The sequence below is a fragment of the Dryobates pubescens genome, chromosome 15 (genome assembly GCF_014839835.1).
Source record: "Dryobates pubescens isolate bDryPub1 chromosome 15, bDryPub1.pri, whole genome shotgun sequence".
Taxonomy (NCBI): domain Eukaryota; kingdom Metazoa; phylum Chordata; class Aves; order Piciformes; family Picidae; genus Dryobates; species Dryobates pubescens.
In genome coordinates, this window is record NC_071626.1 from 9623898 (window position 1) to 9648532 (window position 24635).

General features: G+C 44.5%; 1 protein-coding gene across 8 annotated transcripts in view; it reads left to right on the top strand.

Moving 5' to 3' along the window:
* RBFOX2 (RNA binding fox-1 homolog 2) overlaps window positions 1-24635 on the top strand; it is a 168370-nt gene that overhangs the window by 26869 nt on the left and 116866 nt on the right. For all 8 annotated transcript variants that reach the window (XM_054168063.1, XM_054168061.1, XM_054168059.1 and 5 more), the window contains exon 2: window positions 11974-12024. In XM_054168063.1, coding sequence (XP_054024038.1) covers window positions 11974-12024 — 51 coding nt within the window. The remainder of the gene's footprint in view (window positions 1-11973; window positions 12025-24635) is intronic.

Consider the following 24635-nt stretch of genomic DNA (forward strand, 5'->3'; position numbering starts at 1 on the left):
TCTGTGTGGAGCAGGTAGAGAGATTGGTCCAGCCATGCTGTGGCTTGTGCTCCCTTCTGCCTGGCAGGACTCTGTTGGGAAACATGACAAGGGGGGCTGTGGTTGTAGCTGCAGGAGGCTGGGATGGGAAGGAGCCAGGGTACAAATCTGCAAGGAACTAGTTATGAGTAGTTTGATCATTGGTAGAGCTGCTTATTTATTAGTGTTGTGCAGTCAGGGAAAGGAGAGAGACTTTGATGCTTTTGTGTGGTGTTGATAGGAATGTGCAGTCGGGGAGGAGCGTGGGGGTGGAGGGGTTGAGGTTTGAGACCTCCTGGCGGGAGGGTGTGGATCTTTCCCCAGTGGCTTCAGACTATCCATAAAGACAATAGGGTGCAATTTAGGCTCTCTGAGAAGATTTTCTGCTCTTTCTGAGGACTTCCTGGGACTTAACTAAACTTAAAACTGATAAAAAGAGAGAAATGCATTGCAGGCTTGTACAATGCTGGATGAATTGGGCAAGAACCCTGTCTACCTCCTGCCTATTTGACAAACCCAGGTCTAGGTGCCTGGGGCACGCCAACCTGGTCCTTTAATGATTCAGTCATTGCAATGATTTCTGACACCTATCTTGACCTTTCACAGGCCTGATTTGTTCCTATGATCACTTACTATTAAAGTGAAATCTTATTTTTGTGGTTGATGGCTGTGTTTTGTGGCTTGGGTGGGTGGATGTTTCACTGGGTTAAAAACTGGTGGGATGTCTGGGCTCAAGGAGAGGTAGTGAATGGAGTTCAATTCAGTTGACAGCCAGTCACAAGTGGTGTTCTCCAGGGCTCAGTGCTGGGGCCAGTTCTCTTTAATGTCTCTATCAATGATCCGAATGAGGAGATCGAGCACACCCTCAGTAAGTTTGCAGATGACACTAAGTTGGGAGGGAGAGTTCATCTGCTTGAGGGTAGATCAACAGTACTCTCTGCAGGGGGATCTATCTGGACAGGCTGGATCAGTGGGCCAAAGTCAGTTGTGAGATTCAGCAAGGTCAAGTGCCAGGTCCTGCACTTAGGTCATAAACACCCCATGCAATGCTATAGGCTTGGGGAGGAGTGGCTTGAAAGCTGCCAGAGGTTAAAACAGTCTGGAGAGCACTGTTGGCAATGTGCCCAGGTAGCCAAGAAAGCCAACTGCATCCTGTCTCATATCAGGAACAGTGTGACCAGGGAAGTGATTGCGCCCCTGTACTCAGCACTGGCAGGGCCACACCTTAAGTACTGAAGTGAGACATTACTGCTCTGACTACCTGAAGGGAGGTTGTAGTGAGGTGGGCATTGGTCTCATCTCCATAGTAACAAGTGATAAAATGAGAGGAAATGGCCTCAGATTGCACCAAGGGAGGTTTAGATTTGATATTAGAAGAAATTTCTTCACTGAAAGGGTTCTCAAACACTGGAATAGGCTCCCAAAGGAGGTGGTTGAATCCCCATCCCTGAAGGTATTTAAAAGACACAGTGAAGTGGTACTTATGAACATGGTTTAACACCAGACTTGATAGACTTGGATAATGGTTGGACTCAATGATCTTGAAGGCCTTTTCCAACCAAAACTATTCTATGATATAAGCACAGGATGTATAATAGTGTAAGACTATCCAATGTCTGAGACTGCTGGCAGCCTCTCTTTTCCATTAATACATAAAGTTCTTGGCCCTTCTGGGTAAAATACAGGTGGCAGCAGCAGCTTTTCCCTTATAAGCAGGGCTAGCATGCCCATGTGGGCCAAACCAAAGAATTCAGACCACTTACACAGACAGATGCCTTGCTGGATAATTGTGTTCTCCACAGTAACGTGGTCTTTCTTAGAAATGCCTTCAGAGTAGCTTGCCTTGCTTCTGTGCAATGAAAGGGAGACTAGCATACTGCAGATGTCTGGGTTTGTCTCCACATCTGGGCTGGGTGGTGTTTTCTTTTGAGTCTTCCTTTCTGAACTTGGAGCACTCCCTCAACTTTCATGATGCAGCATTCTGAATGAAGGGCAGATCTTTCTTCCTTTCTCTTAAAATTTCAAAACAAAGCATGTACTGAAACTCTTCTCAAAACTGCTCCAGAGAGGAGGTGTTTCTTCTTTGACAGGGAAGGAGGTTCTTTGGTTATTGCTCCCTTCCTCGTTTTCACTCCTTTCTGGTTGTGACTGTTGTCTGCATGGGGATGGATGCTTCATTCCTCCAGCAGAAGTTATTTGGCTTGGTTAGGGTATCAGCTACAGCATGCCACACTAGACAATTTGTCTTGGGAAGGTATTTCTCTTAGCTTAGGTAGAATTGCTCTCTTTTCATAGACTCAGTAGAGAGGTGTGACCACAACTACCATGGTGGCATCTTGGGGCAATCGTGTTTAGCAAGAGTTAGCTTTGCAAGAGCAGTGAGGAGGTTTGGGTAACAGAAGTGGTTTCCAAGGAGTCCTTAGTTAATGGCTGATAAAACATGTTATTTTGAGACTCTTTTTTACTTTTATGAATTGCACTCTGGTTATAGAGGGCCTTGGCATGTGGCCACATCCCATCTAGACTGTCTGTGGTCCATAAAGAGTTGGCACTCTTTATGGCAGGGTGGAGGTAAGAAGAAAAGCAAAAGCTTGCTTCCCGTAGTGAGATGGCATTGTGCTATAGCAGGAATCACTCATGTTACTTTTCATCCGTAATTGCTTAATTGGGATGTTGAAAGGTTAGCTTTGATTTTGTTTTGATATGTTTCTGCTTTTTCATAGGCAAGTGTGTAGCACTTGGCTGTCTAATTAGAAGAAAACCCCTGAAAAATACTGATGTGTGTGGGAGAAGTGAATAAAGGTAAAGGCAAGGAGGGAAGGTTAGAGCCCTGTAGGCTTTGCGTCTTGGTGGAGATAACAACCTTTGCAATGGGAGTACCTCTGTAAGAAATTGTTACATAGGGATTTGTTCTGGTAAAATTCAACAGTCATGACCTCTCTTTTTCCCTTTTAAAATACTAGTGAATGGCATTTTTGAGACAGACACCCTTTTTGTCTCCAGAACATGTGCTGAGGCACTAACAAGCTGTCCCAGCCCTTATCAAAAGAAGCCCTTGGGGGTTGGAAATGGCTGCATCAGTCTCTGTTGCCCTTATGATTCTTGGTACCTTTTGAGGCAGCAGGGGAGCATCAGATGTGCTTTGCATCTTGGTCTTTCTGCCCTCTTAAGAACAGAATTCTTGTGTGAGTCTGGAATATTTGTCTCTGATGGAGTGGGTTCTCTTGCCTCTATGTGCTGATTTATGGCACAGAAATGAAAGCTCTGAAGGGGCCAAAATTCAGGGTGAGCTGTCAGTGTTCATGGCTCCCATATGGGGATATTCTAGATGCTGAATGACTTGCAGTTGATGTTTTCTCCATGTTGGTCTTGGGTACAATTAGTGTCCTGGATGCTCTTTCATCAGTGCCATTTCTGAAGTAGTGTGCTGCCCAGGAGATGGAGGATTTGGTCTTTTTCTGTCCCTTGTGATGCTACTTTGGGATGCCCATTGTGAGGAAAAGGAGCTGCCATGCTGTGCAAGCTGCCCTCACAGCACTCGAGGGGCTTCATTCCCTTGTATAGATGCCCTTTTGTTCCCTGCTGTTGCAGGGAGAGGAGCTTTCCAGGAGGGGGATGAAGAGGCCAGGCTTTAATGGTCTTAAAAGTGGAATTTTTTTTTATTTTTTTTTTTTTTTTCAAATTTGGGAGGGAAGGCCTGGAAGTTGTTTCTCTCTAACTGTTTCCAGATGGTGCTGCTGGAACACAAAGATTTCTAGTGTGTTTGGGATGGCGGCAGCTGAGACCCCCCCAGCCCTCCCCCACCCCCCCGGCACTTCCTGTACAGCTCCACAATCCTGCAGACTTAATCAGAAACAGCCCTGGCTGCTGAGGCACTCCTGAAGCTTGCCTTTTCTTCACCCTGTGCCCCAAGCCCTGTGATTTCTCCTTCCTTCAGACTTTTTAACCCCTTGACATTACTGCTTTGGCCCATCATCCTGACCGCCTCACTTCTCTCTTTCCTCAGGATGGCTGTGTGCATGGCAGTGCCCCAGAGGTGAAACTGCGTTTGGCTGGACTGCTCAACAAAATGATGTCTTTGGGGAAAGGGAAGCTAGTTTTTAATGTGAACCTGGGAAAGTAATTTCTGTAACTATCTGGGGCAGCTTGTGCAACGAGGCCAGCGTGTCCAGGACACTGAAAATTTCTCTCTCGCCTATTTGCCTGAAGCACATGGTATACAGCATGATTTTGTCTGAATCGTGCTGTTGTGCCTCTGTGTGGGTTTTTTGTGCGCCAATTTGCCTAAAAGCAAGGCAGGTTTAATTTTATTTCACAGTCTCTTCACACCAAATTACTTGTAGCTTTCCCTTCTGCAGGTGATATAACAAGCCTGATTTCATTCTGGAAGGCAGGAGAGCTCTTTCGTTTTAGCCTTTGAGCAACAGCCTTGGAGTATCTGTAAAATCAGCCAAGAAGGTTGTGATCAACTGACTTCCTTTCTGGATCTGTCATTCCTATCTGGTCTATCATTTCCTTGTCCTGTTTTGTCCCATAATTTCCATCCTGTTTTTAGGAAAGCAGAAGCAATGATGCCGTTGTTTAAGACAAAACTCTGTAGTATTCTTCACCTATTGAAAGCTTGTAGCCATCATGTTTGAGCAAGCTGAATTTTTATGCCATAAGCATGTTGCTTTGTAATGAGTGCTTAAGCATGAATTGTGTGAAATGCTTCCACAGCCCCATGTAACAATTATGGCATCCAAAGGTGCCCCTGGTGCTGGGGTTTAAAGCCTTGTTATGTGACCTGGCCTGTTCCTGTTGAATAAGAGTGGAAGTGAAGATGAGCTGCCATTTTAAAATGCTTCTGTCTAGTAAAAGAGGAGGGAAATCAATATTCTCTGCTATTGACTCCTGTGCATGCACAGTGTCCTTGTATTTACTGGATCATAGACGTCATACTGTGCACAGTATTCCCAGGGGCTTTATCTTGCACTGGATCTATTGTTGCCGACGTAGGTCATGGACCAGCAGAGGCAGGCTGTATTAGCTTTATGCCTAGAGTAGTGTGAGGATGCTGCCATATGTGGTCTGAAAAAAAAAAAAAAAAGTGTGTGTTTTTCACATTTAAATTACAGTAAATTAATGAGATTTCATCTCTTTGAAAAGCTGAAAATGCCCCTTGGCTGATCCGGAAAATGAAAAACCCAGTTGGTGCAAAGCAGCTTCTGACCTCCAGAAAGCTGCTTCCATTATTTATATACTCAGGGAAGAATCCACATTGTTATAAAGGATCTTGCTAAAATACATCAATTTTAGCTCTTCCATTTCAGCTGTGAAAGTGCCTTCTGTGTATGAAAGTCCTCCTTTTCGCTGCAAAATCAGATATCTGTGTTGTAACTTCATATGGATGCCATCACCTTGAAACCTGAGGGTGCATTTGTAAACTTGTTGCGTACTGAATTTGTTAATTCACCCCAAAGTTTAAATATTATCTTTCTGTGTGGCTAGGTCAGATGTGTATTTGTGTGTATTCCATTCTGCAGCTTCTGCTGCACCAACTAGTTACTACAGAGGCAAGATCTGATGGAATTTGTGGATCAGAAGTGCCAGGAGCATGGAGCCAAGAACGTATGTATTTCAAACAGAGAAAATTCCACTGACACATTTGGGTGGCTTCACAGGATCCCTGTCGGACAGGGATTCAGCCTCCACCAGAGGTGCCCCATTCTGTCTTGCTGGCCACCTCATGGGCTTGCCTAACTAATTGCTCCAAACTAGTCAAACTCTGGTCAGGGCAGAAAGCTATTTTTATTAATCTGACATCACCTTCCTTTCTCGTCTTTACTGTGTCTCTGGGCTTCCCGCCCAGGGAGCCTCTGGTGGGCCTGGCCTCCCTCCATCCTGCCCGTGAATAATGGCTGAGAGGGGGGCCTACAGACCCCATGGTGGCTGGTGAGCTGCCTTGGGCTGAGGGATGCCATGTCCCCACTACAGAGGAACGTCCAGCTTTGGAGAGCCATGAGCTTGCGCCAGTGAGGGTGCCCAGGGTGGGACCCCCTTGTGCTGAGGGTCTGGAGTGAGAGGCTGGCAGCGAGAAGTCTTGCCAGCCATTTCACCTCACCCTGTGAGGCAGTAGGAGCCTGGCACAGGAGCACTCCTGTCTCATGCATCCAGTGTGCCAGCTCCTGTTGAAAACAGGAGAGGAAACCTGGTTTGGAGTGGGGAGGGCCAGGCCGGAGGCCTCTGTCGCTGTGGCAACAGGGCTAGAATTCCAGGAAGGAAGAGGGGCCGGATGGGCCTCCATCCCGGCCTTTGCCAGGCCACAGCCTCTCTAGGCCCTGGAGCAGGGAGCCTGCAGAGGCTTCCTTGTTCCCTTCCCATGGGGCAGCCATCAGCATTAGACCCCCCCGTGGCTGCGGCACTGCCCTGGCTGCCGCACCTCTGCTTTTCTGTCCCTCCAGAAGTGGCCTTGGTCATTTGGTGGGGCGTGGGAAGCCAGGGCTTTGCTAGCCCACATACATCTTCCTAGCCATCAATGGCAGTGACAGCAGTGTGCTTAGTGTGGCACTTTTTACTAAAATCTTGGGCTTTTAGTCCCTAAATACACTTAAAAAGGGAAAAAAAAAAAAAAAAAAGGCATGGGTAAGGAGTAAAATGTGAATTCTGTTACTTGCATCCGGAAAATCATTTGGGCCATTGGTGTCAGGACACTAACAAGGAAACAAAAAAATGAAAGTCCTTTGCTAGATCACAGAATGTAGATGATGTCTGTGCATCTGGAAACTGGCCAAAGCCAAGGAGCAAGTTTAATTGAAAGTGACGAGAGCTGAAGGGAAGCATCAGACACTATAGATGCAGTTATTGGAACTGCAATGATTAGCAAGAGCTATATATCAAATTAGGGTAACTATCAAGGGAGGAGAGTGACATTAAGAACCATTTAAAAACTACTTCAGTTTTTCATTAATAATTGGTAATTCAGCCTTCAGTGCTGCTTTTCCCATTAATTTTATCTAGACACTACTTGGGATAGGGAGATGGCACACAATTGAGAAGGCAGACTGAACACATCAGATACACTTGGCTGAGGAAATGAGTGTCTCTTTTTTGTTTATGTGCAATAGTTTGTGCAAGTAAAGCCATAATGAACAATTGCTATTTTTCTTGGTGACTTATAAATAAGGTCAAGGCATTTAAAATTTTACTGCTGCTCTGCCACAGTTAAGTACTGAAAAGCCTTTTTCCAGCCTCCCTCCCATCCTCCAGCGTCAGGTTTCTTTCTTGTGCAAGAAGTAAAGCACAAAAGATGGTGAAAACACAGGGCTGTGGTGAACAGTGCTGGTATTTCTGTCTGGCTCACAAGCTTTACTTTTTTGTAAGTGTCACTTTCAGATTTATAGCTTTGCTGGCAGTGTTTTCAGCTTTTTTTTTGGTGGGGGGGAGGGTAAGCATCTTTTTGTACATTAGAAAAGTGGCTTCCGTTTGTCTAGCACAAGTCTTTAATAAATGTGTAGCTTGTTCTGTCTCACCCCTTCAAAACCACATTTTTCTTTTGGGAGGAACAAGTAATTTCTTGTAGCCTTTATTTTGTTGCTTTATGTAGTCCAGGAATTTCTGTCTTTCCAGAGCTGGGCCTCTCCCATGCCATTTTTGTCCAAGCCACCAGGCTGCTGTGCTGCGTGTAACTCTAAGGTAGCAGCCAGAGAAGAGGCAGAGAAGCTGCCCTCCTATCAGTTTTGATGCTGTTGGTTAGAACCTGGGAGGTGGTTGTGAAACTCAATTGCATGAACTTCATTCCACTTCTCTCAGCATCATTAGGAAAGCAGATCCAGGGAAGAGATTGCTTGGTCGTGTTTCTGAGGTTATCGTTGCTATCAAAAGGAATCAATACTTCAAATTTGGCAGGAATTGGTTATCTGGCTGGGGAAATAGGGAAGAACTTCCTCAGCTAACAGTTCCTAGTAGTAGCATTTTAATCTGCAGGTTTTAGGTTTAGTTCAAGTGTCAAGAAACAACTGCTAATGAAACCTCACTGATTGTTGCGTCTGGCAAAACGGCAAGTCCACGATGTAAAATTAATTTGTTCTGGAATTAAGTTAGGTCAAAGAGAATTATTGCCTCTTTAAGCTAAAAATGTAGGTTTAATTAAATGGGGGGGGGGGGGGGGGGAAGAGGACTTTCAGACCTTCCATTACATATTATGACTGTGACCTTTCCTCCAGAGGACTGATTTTACTCCAGTCCTCTGTGGCCTTTCATAAGTTAATAGCATCTGCAGAGCCTATCACTTCTTACTGGTATTCTGGTTTATTGACAGTTCCTCTTGTTTTCAAGATATGTCTAATTCAGCAGTTAAAAAATTTACCAATTTCAGAGGTGTCAAAAAGCCCAATGATCTAAAAGCCTGGCTGTTTTGCTAGTGCAGGAGCATCTCCTTTGCTCTTCCGTCATCTGTAAATGGCTGTACATTGTTCACCTTGTGACCCAAGATGGTACCCATGGCTTGCAGTTTGTGGCAGCCTTTTGTGTTGCTAGTGCCAATGGGAAAGAACTTGTGTTAGCAAGGCTGGGAAATTAAATAAGGGGGGAAAAATTAAAGTACAGAGCAAAGGTTAAAGGCTTTGTGGATATGACTGAGCTGTGACTTTCATCGTGTTAAATCCAGTTGGCTGGCACAGTGGCTATTACTATGGGGTATAACCACAGTGCTCACATGTCCTATGGAAGCGTGAAAGCCCATCTGTGAGACTGTCAATAGGGTTTGAATAAAATCACAATATGTGTTGCAGAAAGCTGATGTGTTCTGTATTAGTTTCTTTTTTTCCTCTTCCATCTCTAAAGCAAATCACAAGTACCTGAGTAATGCCTTTCAGTGGTAAACAAAGTAATGAAACATCCCAGTGTCAATTTGATTTGATTTTGCAGGCTAGTGCTGCCTAACTCAATTTCTGTGGGAATGTCTGGTTGCATGTTGGTATGGAGAGAGAAATGCAGTTGGCAGGGGGGGGAGCCATGAGAGCGGTGGTGTTGTCTGGGGATTCCCTTTCCCACCAGACTGCTGCCAGAAGGCAGGGTCCCTCTGTGTTTGTGGGCAGGGTATTTATATGTGTCAGACCTTCCTCCTCTCTTTTCTGTTTCGTGTGTGTGCAGGCAGAGAAGATTGAGCTGTATCCCCAGCCTCTCTTGTCGTCAGTCGTCTGCTAACAGGGTTTCTGTCTGGATGTTGCTGGACTGTCCTGTTCCAGTTGCAGGAGTTTAACACTTTCACTTCTTGCTCTGTTTAGTTTTCAACAAAAGCAAACTCTGTATGGAATAATCATGCAGCAGGCCCTGGATTCACCATTAGTGACCTGTAAAATTGGCAGCAGTGGAGATTATTGGCGGGAGACGGTTTCCCTAGGCGCTTCCTGCCTTCTCGTGGAGAGTTAAGTTCAATTAGAGCAATGATACGCACAGCAGGGATTTTTGCAAAGAGTTCAGTACTTGGTGGTAGCATTGCTTTATGAAAGGCAGAGATATCTTTGGCCTTTTTGTGACCTTAATGCTGCAGCTGCTACCCTCATTCTAATCTCCGTATTCTCCAAACTCTCACTTTCCTTAATAAAACCTTTCACCTCTTCTGTCATCTTCTGACGCAACCGTATCCCTCAAGTGGTTTTAGTTTGAGATTTGTGGAGTTTGTCTGCAAAAAAACATACTGGAAATTGCTGGCAGTGGTTTTTGGTTGTGTTTTTTGGTCATGGAGGTTTTTCCTTTTAGTTTATTTATTTATCACTACACACACACACACACCACACACCCCCTCCAGTTTTTCTTGTTTCTTTGTGTCCTGTCACCTACTGTGGGTTGCCCTCAGATCTCTTCCTTTTCACACTCTTGTGATTTGCTTCTGCTTATGAAAGTGTTCTGTTTCTACAGGTGGTTTCTGGTCATCAAGATCCTTTGACTCCAATTTTGCCTCTCTCTGCCACAGCCTTGTGGTGACAGTCCCTTTTGTTAGTCACTGATGCAAAGAACCTTGCAGTACAAGTAGTGTTAAAAGCATGCCTGGAATGAATGGTCTTCCAGGATGAGACTATCTCCTGATACAAGGTGGACGTTTATGGCACTGAGATCTAATTTGGTAAACTGTAGTGTGTGGGAGAAACAATCACAGCAATTTCTTACAATGTGTACACATGGGAGAAGAGAAGTATACTAGCTGTGCCTTTTCATTGTGGTGTTGCTCGAGTTTTAATGAGGTTCACATTTAAAACCCAACAGCTTTGGGTGGTGCTGTAGCTGTCGGTCTCCACTTGCTTCTTCCAACTTCTCCGTCTTCCCTTCTGTTTCTGTTATTATTTCTGGAGTTTTGTGCCTTACCTGCTTGCTGGCTGTCAGTATTTGAGAACAATGTGCTCACTGGGTGGTCAGCCTAAGTAATTACTGTTAATCCCCAAAACCTGGTTGCCAGAAGTCTTGCTGTCCTTGAAGCTCTCATACTGTGAGCGCTACTGTAGCATTAGTGTGAGAGCCTGGATGTTTCCTGGCAAGTTTCCATGGAGATTCCCCTGGGCAGGTTTGAGGTAAAGCGGAAGAGAGGGAGGACGAATACAAACTTAAAATAGCATTGCTAATCCTTGTATTGAAATAGCACCTTGCCTTTTAGCAGAAGTTGTGTTCAAGTGTTCCTGTGTAAACTGTGAAACTGCTAGTGGTCACACACCCTGTGTGGGGCAGAAGACCTCTTTCTCTGGTTTGTTTTAAGCCAAATATCCCAGCACAAAACCCCAAACATCCCAATGTAAACTTTCTGACAACGCTACTACGTCTCAGTCAGCTTCATGCCCACAATACTTTTACTTTTGACAATCTGGGATTGTTTTGCTGTGTTCCGCTTGGGCTTCTCTCTCTGCTGTCTTTCCCCAAAAGCTCCTGCACAAAGTGCAGGGCTAGCTTAAGAGTTTCTCCTTAGAAGTCATAACAGGAGATAGCAATAGACTTAAAAACTGATTATGGAGGATGACTGCCTCCTTCCCTTCTCTTAGCAATCTGCTGGGAGTTGCTTATGAATGCACAGAGGTACCAGAGTGGAGTACATACAGGCTCTATCTAGTTCAGTTTGTCCTCCACCCAGAGAGGAAGATGCATGCATGGGGTACATGTGAGTGCCCTCTCCCTGTTTTGAATAAAAGGTGTTGGAGGGAGAGTAACAGATAATAAATTAGGATGCAAAAATAAACATTTAAGAAACATGATGAAGTGTATTACCTTAATTCCTATAGTACTGATAAAATAGAGGAGTCTGGGAATTTCATGGAGAAATTCTGACGCATTGGGGGTTCATACAGTCCCACAGAGCCACAAAACTTGTAGGCTCAGAGTCCCTTCTGGGGTGAAGAAAGGAAGTCTGAAGGACTGATTTCCTGTTGGGAGTGTGTGAAGTGTTTCTTAGGCTTACCAGGGTGTTTGAAGTTACACTGACTGCTTTTAAAATGAACTCGATGTCAATGTTAAACTATTAGTGTAGTTTTGTAAAGGAGAAAACTGACACTTCTGTGGCTAACATTTAGGGAAACATTTCTTCAAGACTGGGCAAGGCAGGCAGCAGCTTCTGTAATTTTATGTTCTGCTTTGTTCGGTTTTTATGATGGCAAATGAAGTTTGCATGTAAAAATTCTTTGCAAAACTACAAAAATTATACACAGCTGAAATCAGAGGATAGGTAGGATTAGTTTATGGTTATTTTATGGCTTTAATTTTTTTCTTTTACCTCTTCCTTCTGCACAATTTGGCATAAGCAGTTGAAAATTAATTTTAGATGGATTGGCTAACATGGAAGATAGGAGGTTGGCAGAACACTTTAATCTTGGCTCACGCTTTCCTCGTTTTATGCAGGTCCTTGGTTTTGGCTGAGTTAAGACAGATGTATAATTCCTTGGTTTCTACTCTGTGTAACCCCCTGCTTTCACTCTTTGTTTTCTTGTCTTGCAGAACGAGCCTCTGACTTCAGGTTATCATGGATACCCAGCAAGAGACAATCAAGTAAGAGTCTGATTGCAGTAAATATGTGTGCGCGTCTCTGTACGCTTAGGGGTGTTTTGTTCAACAGCTTCCTTTCTGTCTTATTATGGAGTGGAAATTGCTTTGTTCTATTGTGGAATGCCTGTGGAGATATATGTGGTAAACTAAATTTTATTTTTACTTTTGTGGCCTCCAGCAGTATGTGGCAGTGTGCCTGGCAAGGGGTTAAATGTGATCCACATTGCCAATGGCTCAGGACATTTTTTTATCCTTAAAAATGTTGTAACTTAAAATCTCTGTCCTAAGCTCCCACTATTATTTCCTCAGTGTTAATGAATGTAGATGTGTGGTGCCAGTGCATGCTTGGCCCTGTTTTATACTTATTGCTGTAATTCTAGCATCTGGGGAGCAAAGCAACACTGAGTTTTTTGTGAGAGTCTGCTTTGCCGGTGCAGTAGGGAATGACAAGTCCCGTTGGGTTGTTTCTAATGTCTGTGAGCTTGTCTTGCTTTCCTGTCAAGTCATGCAGGGCCCCTGCCCCTTGCTCTTGCTCAGGATGTTCACCTCCAGCAGTAAAAATTACACTCTTCAGCGCATCGCATCTGTAAGCATTCTCTTGCCTCCTGGCAGAAGAAAGAGAAATCCCAGTTGATGAATTTGTGCGATGGAAGGAGAAGATGCTTTGGAACAAATGAAATGTAATGGGTGGTAGGCTGCAACTGTCACGCATTAAATCTCTTTCCTAGAATGAAGGGTTGGGTTGTTTTTTTTCCAAGTGTTCTGCAGTGCTACTGCAAAACAGAGGGTGAACCAGTGTAACAGGAAATTAATATGCATGGAAAATCAATAATGCAGCACATTTCAGTAATGAGCAAATAACAAAACCAAAATAAAATTCTTTAATACTCTCAAGTATTGCTATATACAGGAAGTGATTTTCATCATGCCTTGATGAGGCCTTGGTATATGTAGCAACAGCTTCACAGGAGATGTTTTTATGAGGGAAGTGCAGCCTCAGCAACTGAACAGCTCGAATCTTTGGTGCTTGTCATGTATGAGTTTCCATACAGGAGGAAAGTATTCAGAATGTCTACTGGGATATATTAAACTGTTAACTAGCACAAATAAATATTACATGCTGGGATGCTGTGAGGGTTGTGTTCCTACTCTGTGCAGGCTAAGTAAGGTATGCTAGGTTAAGAGGCAGAACCAGTCCCAGATTCTTAAAGCAGTTTACATCTGCTTTTGGCTTTTCCATTCTGGTGGCACCCTCTGCATCCTATTTTTCACTTCACTCTACCTATCCAATTAGAGGTGTTTAATTTTGGTGACTACCAGTATGTCCTGCTTCACAGCTTTCTTTTTACTCATCCCTTAACTCTTCTTATTTGAAAGCCCAGACCTGCTTTCACTGGCTGGTCACCAGATCAGTGGAGATGGGCAGGGGAAGCTGCAGAGCAGCCAGGGTGTGAAATGAGAATTAGAGCCTGTGCAGCCCTGCAGGGCTCTGTATGGGTGAGCACAAGGAGTGATGTATATTGGCAGGTGTGTATATGTATTTCAGAATGCAGATAGCTTTATGTAAATGTCTTAGTGGACACAGAGCTTCATTTTAATTCAGGTCTTTTCAGCTTAGTGAATACTTCTGAAAATATTCCACTTTTTTTGTTGTTTTGTTTGTTTGGTGTTGTTGGGGTTTTAATTTTTTTTTATTTATTTCTTGATCTGTGGTGTGTGTTTGTCCTTCTGTCTTGATTTTTGGCCCTTAAGCATCTTAAATTCAGGCCTGTTTTTCACTAATGAAGTTTCAAGGCTTTTAGCTAATCTGATTGGGAGCCTCTAACGTGATAGCAGCAGAGAAAGAAGTCTCCTGTTGCCGTGGACTGGAGCTGGTGTGGGATAGACAGCAATGGCTGATCCACCATCTGCCTTTCTGCACTAGGGAAGGAGGGAAAAAGTGGTGTTGGAATATATGTAGTGATCCTGACCCTGTAACACAAAGTAAATACAAGGTTCAGGAGTATCGTATTTCCTCAGATTAGGAGCTGGCTTTGACCTGGTGAGTGTAAGTGCCTGTATCTTGCTCTCTCACAGTGCAGTTCTTTATTTGTAAATACTTGCACCGCCTTTTACTACGACGTTTTCCTTAGCAGAAGTAGCAAAGCAGAGCTTTCTTTGTAGGGCTTCTCATCGTGTGATGACAGTAGTCCTGCTAGAAATTCCATGGATATAACTTGCCCTTTCTGTCACCTTATGTAGCATCCTGCTCCCTCACTTGTTTGAATGTTGTTTTTGCACCTTCAGGCTCTAAATGCTATTAATTACTGGCTGCAAACCTTTCACTATGCTGTTTTTACACCCTCTAGTGGTTAAATCATACCCAGATGTTCCAGATTGTAGTTGTTCTTCCTGCCCCTGGAAATAAGTGATTGATTTGAGTCCTTGCTTTGGCCATTTGAGAATGCTTAGGTCTGCAGTAACAAGTTTATTCTGTGTCCTTTCCCAAATATTTAAGTGTTTTGTCATCATCAAGCATGGGCACCAGCACTGAGGCAGATGAGATGGGTTCATGCTGAGGCTGTTATTTGTTGCACGATTGCTTTATGATAACTCAAGAGCTTTGTGGTGTTGTCTGACCTCCTTGTTCCTCACCTGTCCTGCAAGGGCCTGGGGAGCATGTCTGCTTAATCACTACCATGCAAGCTTGCCTAAAAAGAGGTGGTTTTCTGTTGCTGAAGTGTTGCACTACTGGGTCTATGTTACAACCATGTAAGGAGCTGGAAAGCTCTCTGGGACTGTTCGTAAGAATTCAGGTTTTGCTCTGTGGATGTCTAATGCATATGCATTAATTGCAGGCTTGCCCCTGCTTTTCCCCAGAGCTAGATTGATGGCAGGGAGGAAGCCCTCAGTAAAGGGGAAAATAAGGGAAGTGTTAGTGTAACATTTTTAACTGAGATAAGAACCAAGTCTCTTGGTGAGGGGAGCTTATTCTCAGGGGACTGTTCAGTTCTTAATCCCTCTGCTGGGCCTGCCAACAAAATGGTGTTTCTTTTTTTTTGTGTGTAATATGAGCGCCTGCCTAAAATGCAGTGAACCAAGACTTCCTTGCTTCATTTCCCAAGCTGTGACAAATAGCTCTGAGGTACTGTGAGTTGGTCTCAACATGGAAAATGTCTGGTACAGCTATACTGATAAAACTTACATATAGACAAACTCATCAAGAATAAATACCTCTAGAAAGCTATTTCATGCTAACTGTGCCAGCTCATCTTCTATAAAGCTAGGCCTATGTCATATTACTGTAGTGCTTTTCATGTCAAATATATTAGACATGATATCTGAAATTCGAGTGCTGAATACTGGCACTTCTGTGACAGAATTTGGCAACTGCACAGTATAATTTTATTTCTCATCAGGAGACAAAATGAGCAAGAACACCTTGTTTAGCTGCCACCGAAGGGAAGAGAGGAGGAGGGAGAGTTTATGGAACCAGGAGGTAATTGTACACACCAGAACTGGGTCAGGATGTTAGAGCTATTATACCTCTTCTGTTATGGAAAGTGATCCTCAGCTATCACAACAGGTTAGGATGTTGGTTTGAAGCCTCTTTTAAAAGCTTGTACTTCCATGAGCACAATTCTTAAATCAAACTGGGCCATTGGCTCGGTACTAATGTGGTGGAAACATCATTACCTATCACAAATGACACTTCCTTCAACAGCTTAATTTCGGTGGCTGGTTTTCCATCTGAGCACTGACCAGGCCTGACCTGTTGTTCTAGTGTATGTAGATGAGACTGCAGCCCAAGGTAGTGTGGGTGCCCATGGCAACTGCTGGGAACAGCTTTATCACTGTCCCCTCAGTCTGAGTTCAAGCTTAAGGTGAAATGCTGTTAAATCCTCTCCTATTGTCAGCCTGTTCCCCTGGGTCTCGCTGCTTTGGAGTATCTGTTGGGGCATCGTAGGCAGCGGGTGGCTGTCTGTAGTCCCCTCCTTGGAACCACAATCTGGTCTGGATGAACTGAGCAGTGGGGGTGGCAGTTTGTGAGAACAGGAAGCCTCCCTGGTTGCTTTCCACCACCCCACTCCCCGATTGTTTTCTTTGCCCAGTCCTTTCTGATGTGGGGAGTTGGGCAAGGAAGCTCTTCATCCTGATATGTGAAGGGTGTGTGAGCTCCCATAGGGAGTCAGGACTGCAGGTCACTGGGCTTCCTGTTGAAGCTGGCTGCACAGAGGCACCACTGTTCCCACTAGTGGCTGCTCCCGTTGGTGGTCTCTCTGCAGCAAGCAGTGGGAATCTCTGCAGAGATGTCAGAGGAGGGAAACCTCTGTTCACTTGTCTGTGTGATCTGAGGCTCCTTCACCTGTCTTCCTTCTCTTTGTCATGTCAATGAAGCATGAATTTGGGGATATTGACACAACTTGATTAGCAGCTGAGTGGTTCAATAGGAATTAGGATATCCACAGAATCTCTTGGTTTAGTATTAACAAACTGGCATGCTCTTGTCATAAAGCAAGTAAGAAGTGACCTTCTGGAGCAAAATGGTTTGGCCTTGTGTTTGTTTTTAATTGTACCATGATAGCAGCAGCCAAAGTCTCTCCAATGCCCTACTTGCATTGGTCTTGGAACAAAGACTCTCTTTCTCAAGAGCTTAAATCTGTAAGTAGTGTTCCTGAAAAGCATTTTGGTTTTTAACTTGTTTTCCTGCTTGTAAATGACCGTGAAAATAAACCCTGTAGTGTGTATACTAACTGGCTCAGTGAGATTGTGGCAGTGGAAGTGTTAAGTTATTCAGGAGCTAGAAAGGAGGGTTGTTTGTAGGTTTTTGGTATGTTGGTTGCTTACAGTTTTGGTTAGAATAGAGTGTATTTAAGACAAATGCTTAAACTGTGGGACAGGGGGAAGTTCTAGGAAAGCCTTAAATAATTTTTTAACATTTTACTCCTTGAGTGAATAACCAGGACAAAGATCAGGAAGTCATTGTGGTCCTCCATATGAAATGGAGAAGACAATGCTTGCTTTTCATGGTGCTTCTGAGGAGTGCCTCTTTGCTTGAAAGCAAGCAATCAAAAATTTGGAATGGGACCAAGCTAATAAAGGAAACTTATAAACATCTTCCTTATGTTTAAAATGAGGTGAACTATACCTAAGACTGCCATGTCTACTGCTTCTTCTCTTCAGACAAGCAGTGAAATGTTTGTACTAGAAAGAACCAAAGGAATAGACTGTTGCTAACCTAACTGCAGTGTCCCATAGAAACTGAAGAGCTTTAGAGAATGTGGTCTGGGCAAAAATGTCCAACATATTTAGGAAATGGGAAGCATCTGTGAGGCAGCTGTACACAGAGGAGTTCAGAGGTATGTAGTGGGATAACTGCTGGGGGGTTACCACATAGCACCTAAGCTGTGAAGGATGTGGGCAAGTTAGGATGTGTTATGGAAAGGCATTTAACACTGCAGGAGGGGAGGAGTTTGAGAAATGATTTAACAGATTGCATCCAACACTGCTTGTAACTCTCAGTTCATTCAGAAGGTAAAAAAATGTTGCTAGAGCTGAGAGAGTAAAATTAAAAGTAATATAAATAATGAAATCCAAGTGGGAAAATGGAGAGCAGAGTGTTTAGCTAAAAACTGAAGGACTTGGTTACACACTGAAGCTCAAACAATGAGTTAGAAGAGGAAAGGTTAGTCTCGGTGGATCCTATCTAGTAATGCTTCTCTCCTAAATCCAGAACTGTCTTGGTAAGACACTTAGTTGAGATCACTTGAAGTGTGAAGAAGTGGTTCTTTGTTTTCTCAAGCCCAGATTATATCCCATAGAAACTGCAGAAAAGATTCAGGCATTGAGATCAGAAAAAAACCTGTAACATACATCTCTAAATAACTGAGCTTCTCTCTGGAATTTCACTCTGAACCAAGTTACTGTACTTATATTGCCACATTCCCTCAGATCTCTCCTTTCCTTTCTGTGTAGCTTATTTCCTACCATCAAAACTCTTTAGATACTACAGGAAGTATGGTGTCTTGCATTTGGCATGAGTCTTGCAAACAGATCAGTCTGGCTGTATATTTATTTCCCTTTTCCCTCATGTCTGCTGCCTTTTGACCTCTCTTGAATACAAGGCAGAGAACTCTTTCCATATGAAACCCTGAATACCTTTCATAAACGCCTCCAGCAAGCTCCATACCAAGGGATGTAAGGTGTTAAGACTTTAAATAAAGCCTCGCTGTTACTCAGTAGCAAGAGAGGAAAAATAACCACGTGGAGAAAAGACATATAAGAAGAAGTGCATTCGATTGAGGTATGTGGGAATACTTCCTGACAATTAGGTCCTTCAGCCCTGTAAACATCTTCTCATGGGTAGTAAGGATTACCTTGCTGATGAATAGTCCGGCCAAAGCTCTGGAGTTGTAAGGCGTTGGCAGGAAATGGGCTAGATGATGTAATACAAATTCCTTTCATATTTGACTCCTTTGATTCAAGCAATTTCTCCATTCTGCTTGGGGTTAAAAAGAGGAGATGTGAGTCACCCTGGGGAGAAGACCAGGAGGCCACTTTTTCTCCTGCAATATACTTTTTGACCGTTGAAGTGTCACTCGATACCCTCAAGAGTCTTGGAGACTCCCAAGCCCCTGTTACTTTTGCAAGAGGGTCAGCATCTTTAGATTTCTGCTTCAGAATGGTGATACAAGCTCTGGAGAGCGTGATGTGTTAGAAGTAGTCTGTAAAATGATCGGTTGGAGAACCAAAACCAAATGGTGTGGAGAAAACAGCCTGTTGATGGATATTATATCCTAGTGAGGTCATAAACATGGCTATTCTGGGTCAGACAGAAGGTCTCTGTCTTCCAGGGTTCTTGCTTTGACAGTGTCTAATAGCAGGTACTCAAAATAGAGGGAGCAGTGCCAAGCTTTGGTGGTATTTCCCCTCCTCCATCGTCTTGAAGCAATCCCAGGGTTTTGGGATTTCCTGCACATAGAGTTACTTATTTATTTACTTATATATGTTTGATGGGGAAAAAGTTCTTCAGTACACGGCTAACTCAAAGTGTAAGTGGTTTTAAAGCTTTCAGGTGGGGAGATCTTGGGGTTTTAAGCTTGCACAGCTGCATTGTCATTTCATAGGTGAGGAGTTTCTTCTTAATGGGAAGAAAAAGACCCTAGTAAAACAAACAAAAAGGGAAAAACGAAAAAAATTGATTTGTGTGCATTTAGTAGAAGTATTTTTTCCCCCTGAAGGATTATTAAAAGGGAAAAAAAAAGTTCTGTCTGGACACCCCTAACTGCACACGCATGTTGCTGGGGGAAGGTACTGCTGCAGCGGGGCAGAGGGCTCAGCTTTTCCCTTCTGGCCGTCGTGTCCTGGCGCGGTGTATCCCCGGGAGAGCTCGGACGGCAGGAGGGAGAGTGCCGAGTACAAGCATGTGCGCGGGGCACGGGCCGGGGCTGGCCGCCCGGCGGGGCCAGGCCCGCTCTGGCGGCGGGCTGCCAGGAGAGGGCAGCCGGCGCACGGCCAGCACTCTCCGCCCCGCCCCGCCGGTGCTGGGGGCCTGGCCCGGGGCGCGGTGCGGGGGCGCCGCTCCTTCCTCCCCGCCTCTCCCTCTTCCCCGCGGCGCGTCTCTTGGCACAAGCCACTGGCCGTGTCCGTGGGGCGGAAAGGGCTAAAGCTGTAGGGGAACAGGAGGAAGAGAGTTCGCAAGCATTTTAGGATGACTTAGGTTTCTGCCAAGGGGAGTTTTGCTCGGAGGGCTGGGGACAGGATGTGTCGCTGCCCAAACCCAGAAGCAGGGAGCATCCAGGGAGGGCTGAGACAGGCCCTGCTGCCCCTCCACGGGGCCTGCCTAGTCATCTAATTCTTCAAAAGGCAGGAAGGAAAAGGTTTCCATAATGCAAATCTTCCCTCTGTTCCAAAGTGTCTCAGGGGTGAGCTGAGGGGAAATACCGGAGGGAAATTTGCGGAGGAGTGGTGGTAGGGGAGAGCTGTGTTGGAGGGGAGCTTGAGCAGGCTCCTGGCCCCAGCTCAGGATTTAGCCAAAGGCACGTGTGCTGCACAGCGCTGCTTCCACTGAGACACCCGGGCAAGATGGATGCATGCTTATGGGGAGAGTTTGGGGGTGTCCTCCTTCAGGCCTGCAGAGGTGGTGCTTGAATGACTGGTCGTTTCCAGTTCGGTGTGTGTTCTGCGTATCATGACATCTCATGGCTCTCAGGCGAGTGAAGGCTGTGTGTGTGAATAAACATTGTTCTTCCATCTTAGCGTTTTGGTTTGTTTTGTTTTTGTTAAAGGAGGCTGTAGACCCCCAGAAATACAGTGTAGTTACAGAACCTTGAAAGATGCTGGAAAAGATTCCATGCGTCTGGTCAGATCCTTTACTAAAGGAAATTAAGGCAATAACAGGCATACATTGCTAATTTTTAAGGACAAATCACGTCAGATCAATTTAATTTTCTCCTCTGACATGGCAGCAGGCCTGGCAGATGGAGAAAGCTACTGGCTTTGAACTGAGTCCCACATGACCTTTATATAAACTAGGTAAATAAAAGGTGAAATTAAGAAGGGGCTGAGCATCTCAGCACAAAAGCCTATTTGGAGAAATTATGTCATGTTTTCCTCTGTGTGTGAGATCTGGAGTCTTAACATGGCCTGTTGTGGCCACTCTGCTCATCTAATGTTCATCAAACTTGAAGGTAATGAAATGTATGTATGTATGTGGAGGGGCTGGCAACCTTTGGAAGGCAGGGTTAGATGTCAGAAAGATCAGAGTAAATTACAGAAATGGTCTAAAATCTAGCAAGGTGAAATTAAACAAAACCAGGGGTTGTACGAACAAAAGGATCTGTGTATGCAATATAAAATGGAGAACAGATGGCTAAGCATTAATATCACAGGAATGATATGGGATGATAGGACATAAACTGGATAGGTGGTGCTGGTTTTTGTGATCTTGAAAGCTTGGAATGCATTTTTATATATGCTGAGTAACTGCAGAAGGTAAGTTATACATCAGAGGTCAGCACATTGACTGGAGCACTGTATCTAGTTCTAGGCATTTGAGGGAAGATACAGGCAGAATCTATAAGAAGTCCAGGGAAGAAGAAGAACAGGATTCTCAGAGAGCATGGCATAGGAGGAAAATACTGACCTCGTTCCTTCTTTAAAAAGAAGAGCAGAGAAATATGGAGGATGAGGATTATTTACTATGTCCATTAAAGGCAGCTTTATTTACATAAAGGAAGGCTAAATTGGACGTTGTGGGGCAAAACAGCATTTTCTAATTCAATGTAGTGAAGCACTGGAATGGTATTTTAGGGGACTAGAGTTCCTGTTTCTAGGAGTCCGTAATAACAGGTTAGGCAGTTCCTGATGGATGTTTGTCTAAACATGCTCTGTGCTGCCTCCGAGCATGGAGGACCTCTTGTCTACCCTGCCCTCTACTTGTGTTACTCTCTGACGGTCAAAGGCAAGTTGTTGCCATCTACATAATGCCACAGCTATATTATTGCTATTGTCTTGGGCCTTTCTCATTTTTATGTTTTTAAATTGTAAGATAAGAGGGTCCTCTGCTCCTGTATGATTTTAAAAAGTGCCAGAGATCCTTTCTTTGACAGCTGCCTCATAGCTCTATTTCTTCCTGAGCTTGCTGGTTATATTACTCAAAGGGTGCGTGGTGTTCACAATCTCTGAGTCAGTCCTTCCCTCTGTCTCACAGGAATAATGTGTATCACATATGAACCTTGGAGCTGTTTGATATCTTGATTTATTTTTAAGCTCTCTGGCCAGATCTCCATCTCCAGTGTGCTTGAAAGGGATAGATTTTAACACTTGTATTTTTTAAATTAACATAAGCTCCTCCTTGCTACCCTACCTGCGACTCCCCGTGCATGAAGACAGGACTGAGAGATTTCAGCAGGAGCATTTCCTCAGTCTGGGCAGGGAGCGTGCTTCCGCCAGCCTGCGGTTGGGATCTGCTGTGGGAGAGCAGCTCGTGTGTGTTACACCGAGTACGGCAACTGCTTCACTGCCCTGCTCCCGCCGGCCGCTTCAGCAGGATCCTGAGTAAATGAATGGGATCACTTTCTGTTCTGCTGACTTCTGCATGGTGAGTGAGCAGCTCTGCATTGGCTGGGGAAGGATGCTGTGTGCAAGTAGGCTACCTCAGCAAGCTGCGCAGATGCTCCTAAGAATAGCTGGTGGATAGAAGATGGTTTCATTCTTCTCAATATTAAGGGAGAGGTATTTCCAGCAGTAGCATAATGTTGCTCGGAGCAGGCATTTGCCAGATGGTTTCAGCTCCCCTGAGGCTTTGGGATGTGAAAGGGAAAGGGCCAGGAACACACTTTCGATTCATTCCATTAGTAGATTAATCGGCACTGTCCTGGCTTAATAAGTCTCTTAGATTTCCCAGTGGAAATGGCACATGTAATTCTGCCCAGGTCACGCTCTGCACACCTGTGTTGAAGCTTTCACAGCAAGAAGCTATGCTGCTGCAGGCAACATCTGCAAAACAAGATTTTGGAGGAGGAGGGGCAGGATTTTTTGGTGGGGGGAGAGGAGAAAAACCTTTTTAATGAGTTAAATAATGCTAATGGGAGCAAGATGGCTTGTGAGAACATGCTTGAATTCTTCTGCCATTTTGTTGGAGGATGTATTTTCAGAATCTTGCAATGGTAATTTGATGTTATGAAGCTTCCCTCTCCCCCCCCCCCCCCCCCCCCCCCCCCCCCCCCCCCTTCTGTATTAATTGCAGGCTAGATTGCATTTTCCAGGAAGTCTCTGATTAGTGGACAAGGGTGCTCTTCCTGATAAAGGTCAGAGGCTGCTGTCTTGGGGGGCTGGTGATAAAATGAAGAGAAATGTCTCAGTGATTTTTAACTGAAAACCTGAGCAGATGCTGTGGTGCTATTTACTCGGGGCGGGTTGTCCCCCATGACCTGTCTCTTCCCCGCCTCTTTCCGCAGGCCAGCCAATTGTTGGGGAGTGGATTTAGTTGCTGCTGCACCCACACAGGACAAGGTTTGTAGCTCTTGGCAGTTTCAGCAGGAATCTGGGATTTTAACTCTTTAGGTGCCTGTAGGCTGTGATGAGCTTCGATGTCACAGCAGCACTGAGCTGTGCTTGTTGCCAGGCCTGAAAAAGGTTTACTAGTGGGATAGTATCTGATGAGATCCGTTGAAATTCCTTCACAGTTGGATTTTATTGAGGAGAGACTTCAGGTTCTAGCAGCAAAACACATCCTCACCCTTTCTGGTCCATTGTTCCTTACATCTGGAGAACACAAGTTAGCCTTTCTTACAGGTCAGGAGGATAGCAGTGGCTAATGTTGGCAACAGTTTGATCATAATTTCTGTTTCTGGGGCACCTGTCACCCTGGCTCCTTGCCATGGGCTCCCTAAGCTAAAACAGTGCTCCTCAATTCCAAGTGCTTGGAGAACATCTTGTTTTCCAACCATTTATGGCAACTAGCTCCAATCCTTTGCAGGGTCTGGAGGAAGACTGACAGGGGCCAAAGGAGTAAATGTCATGAGACTCCAGAGCTTTCTGTTGAAAGCTGAGATAGAGATATCTTACATCCCATGGTATACATAGCCAGATTTAGGCTCTTTGGTATTTCCAGTAGAATGCCATTTCAGAACTGGGAGCTGAACTCTGACAGCAGTGTTGTCCCCAGTTGCTGCCAGCTTCCCCCCAGACACAGAACTGCAGTATTTCTTGAGCAGCTGCTGCTGTGGAGCAGAGCACAGGAAGAGCGATAGCCTCTGAAATAATTTAACATATATGAGCATGATAGACACATAGAGCCAACTCCCTGAATTTCACTCAGGAATTAATCCAATCACTGTGTAATGTGTTTTTACTGGTCTATCCTAGCTAAAGGGCAAACTTAACTATATTAAACACAATTTGGAGCATTTGATTTCCTTCAGACTTAGAATCAGGATAGAGCTGACTATCCATGTACATATTTCGAGGTTTCTGGGCGCCTCTAATACAGTTTGTAGTGGCACTAGTATTAGATAACCATAGTGAGGCCTTTATCTGAGAGGAAATGTGGTCTTCAGGGCACACAAGGATGAAAAAAGATTGTTCTGGTCACTGTTGCTTTCTGGGAATTTGGAAAAGAGGAGAAATGTAATACTTGTTGTTGCTGGTTACTTTGTTATCAAAGTGAGTACTAGCAGGTACAGGAGTTGTTGGATGGTATGGCTACCCTGCAAAGCTTTAATTTGGATTAAGCTAAGCTGAGAATGTATTAAATAGGACCTAAGGTACAATAACTGCACGTGCCGACTGGCCATAGTTACTGCATACTGTTCATCTCATCTCAAACAAATGTGAGAGAGCTGTTGCTCATTGAATTGGTCTGTCTCAGAAAGGAATCGGAAGAGTAAGAAAGTGGCAGGCAGTCTCTGATGGAAGAGTCTGATTTTGCTGGGAATTGATAAAAAACCCTATCAGAATGGAATTTATAATATTTTTTTGTGTTGTGGCAGGGTGTAGGAGAAAGAAAGGAGCGTGGAACAACCTTAACACAAGCTGAGCTGAGGTGTTTGAGGGTCACAGTATGTTTGTACCCCACAGACTGCAGTGGTGCTGAAGACCCAGATCTATAGCTGGTCTGCTCCTAGGAGGCC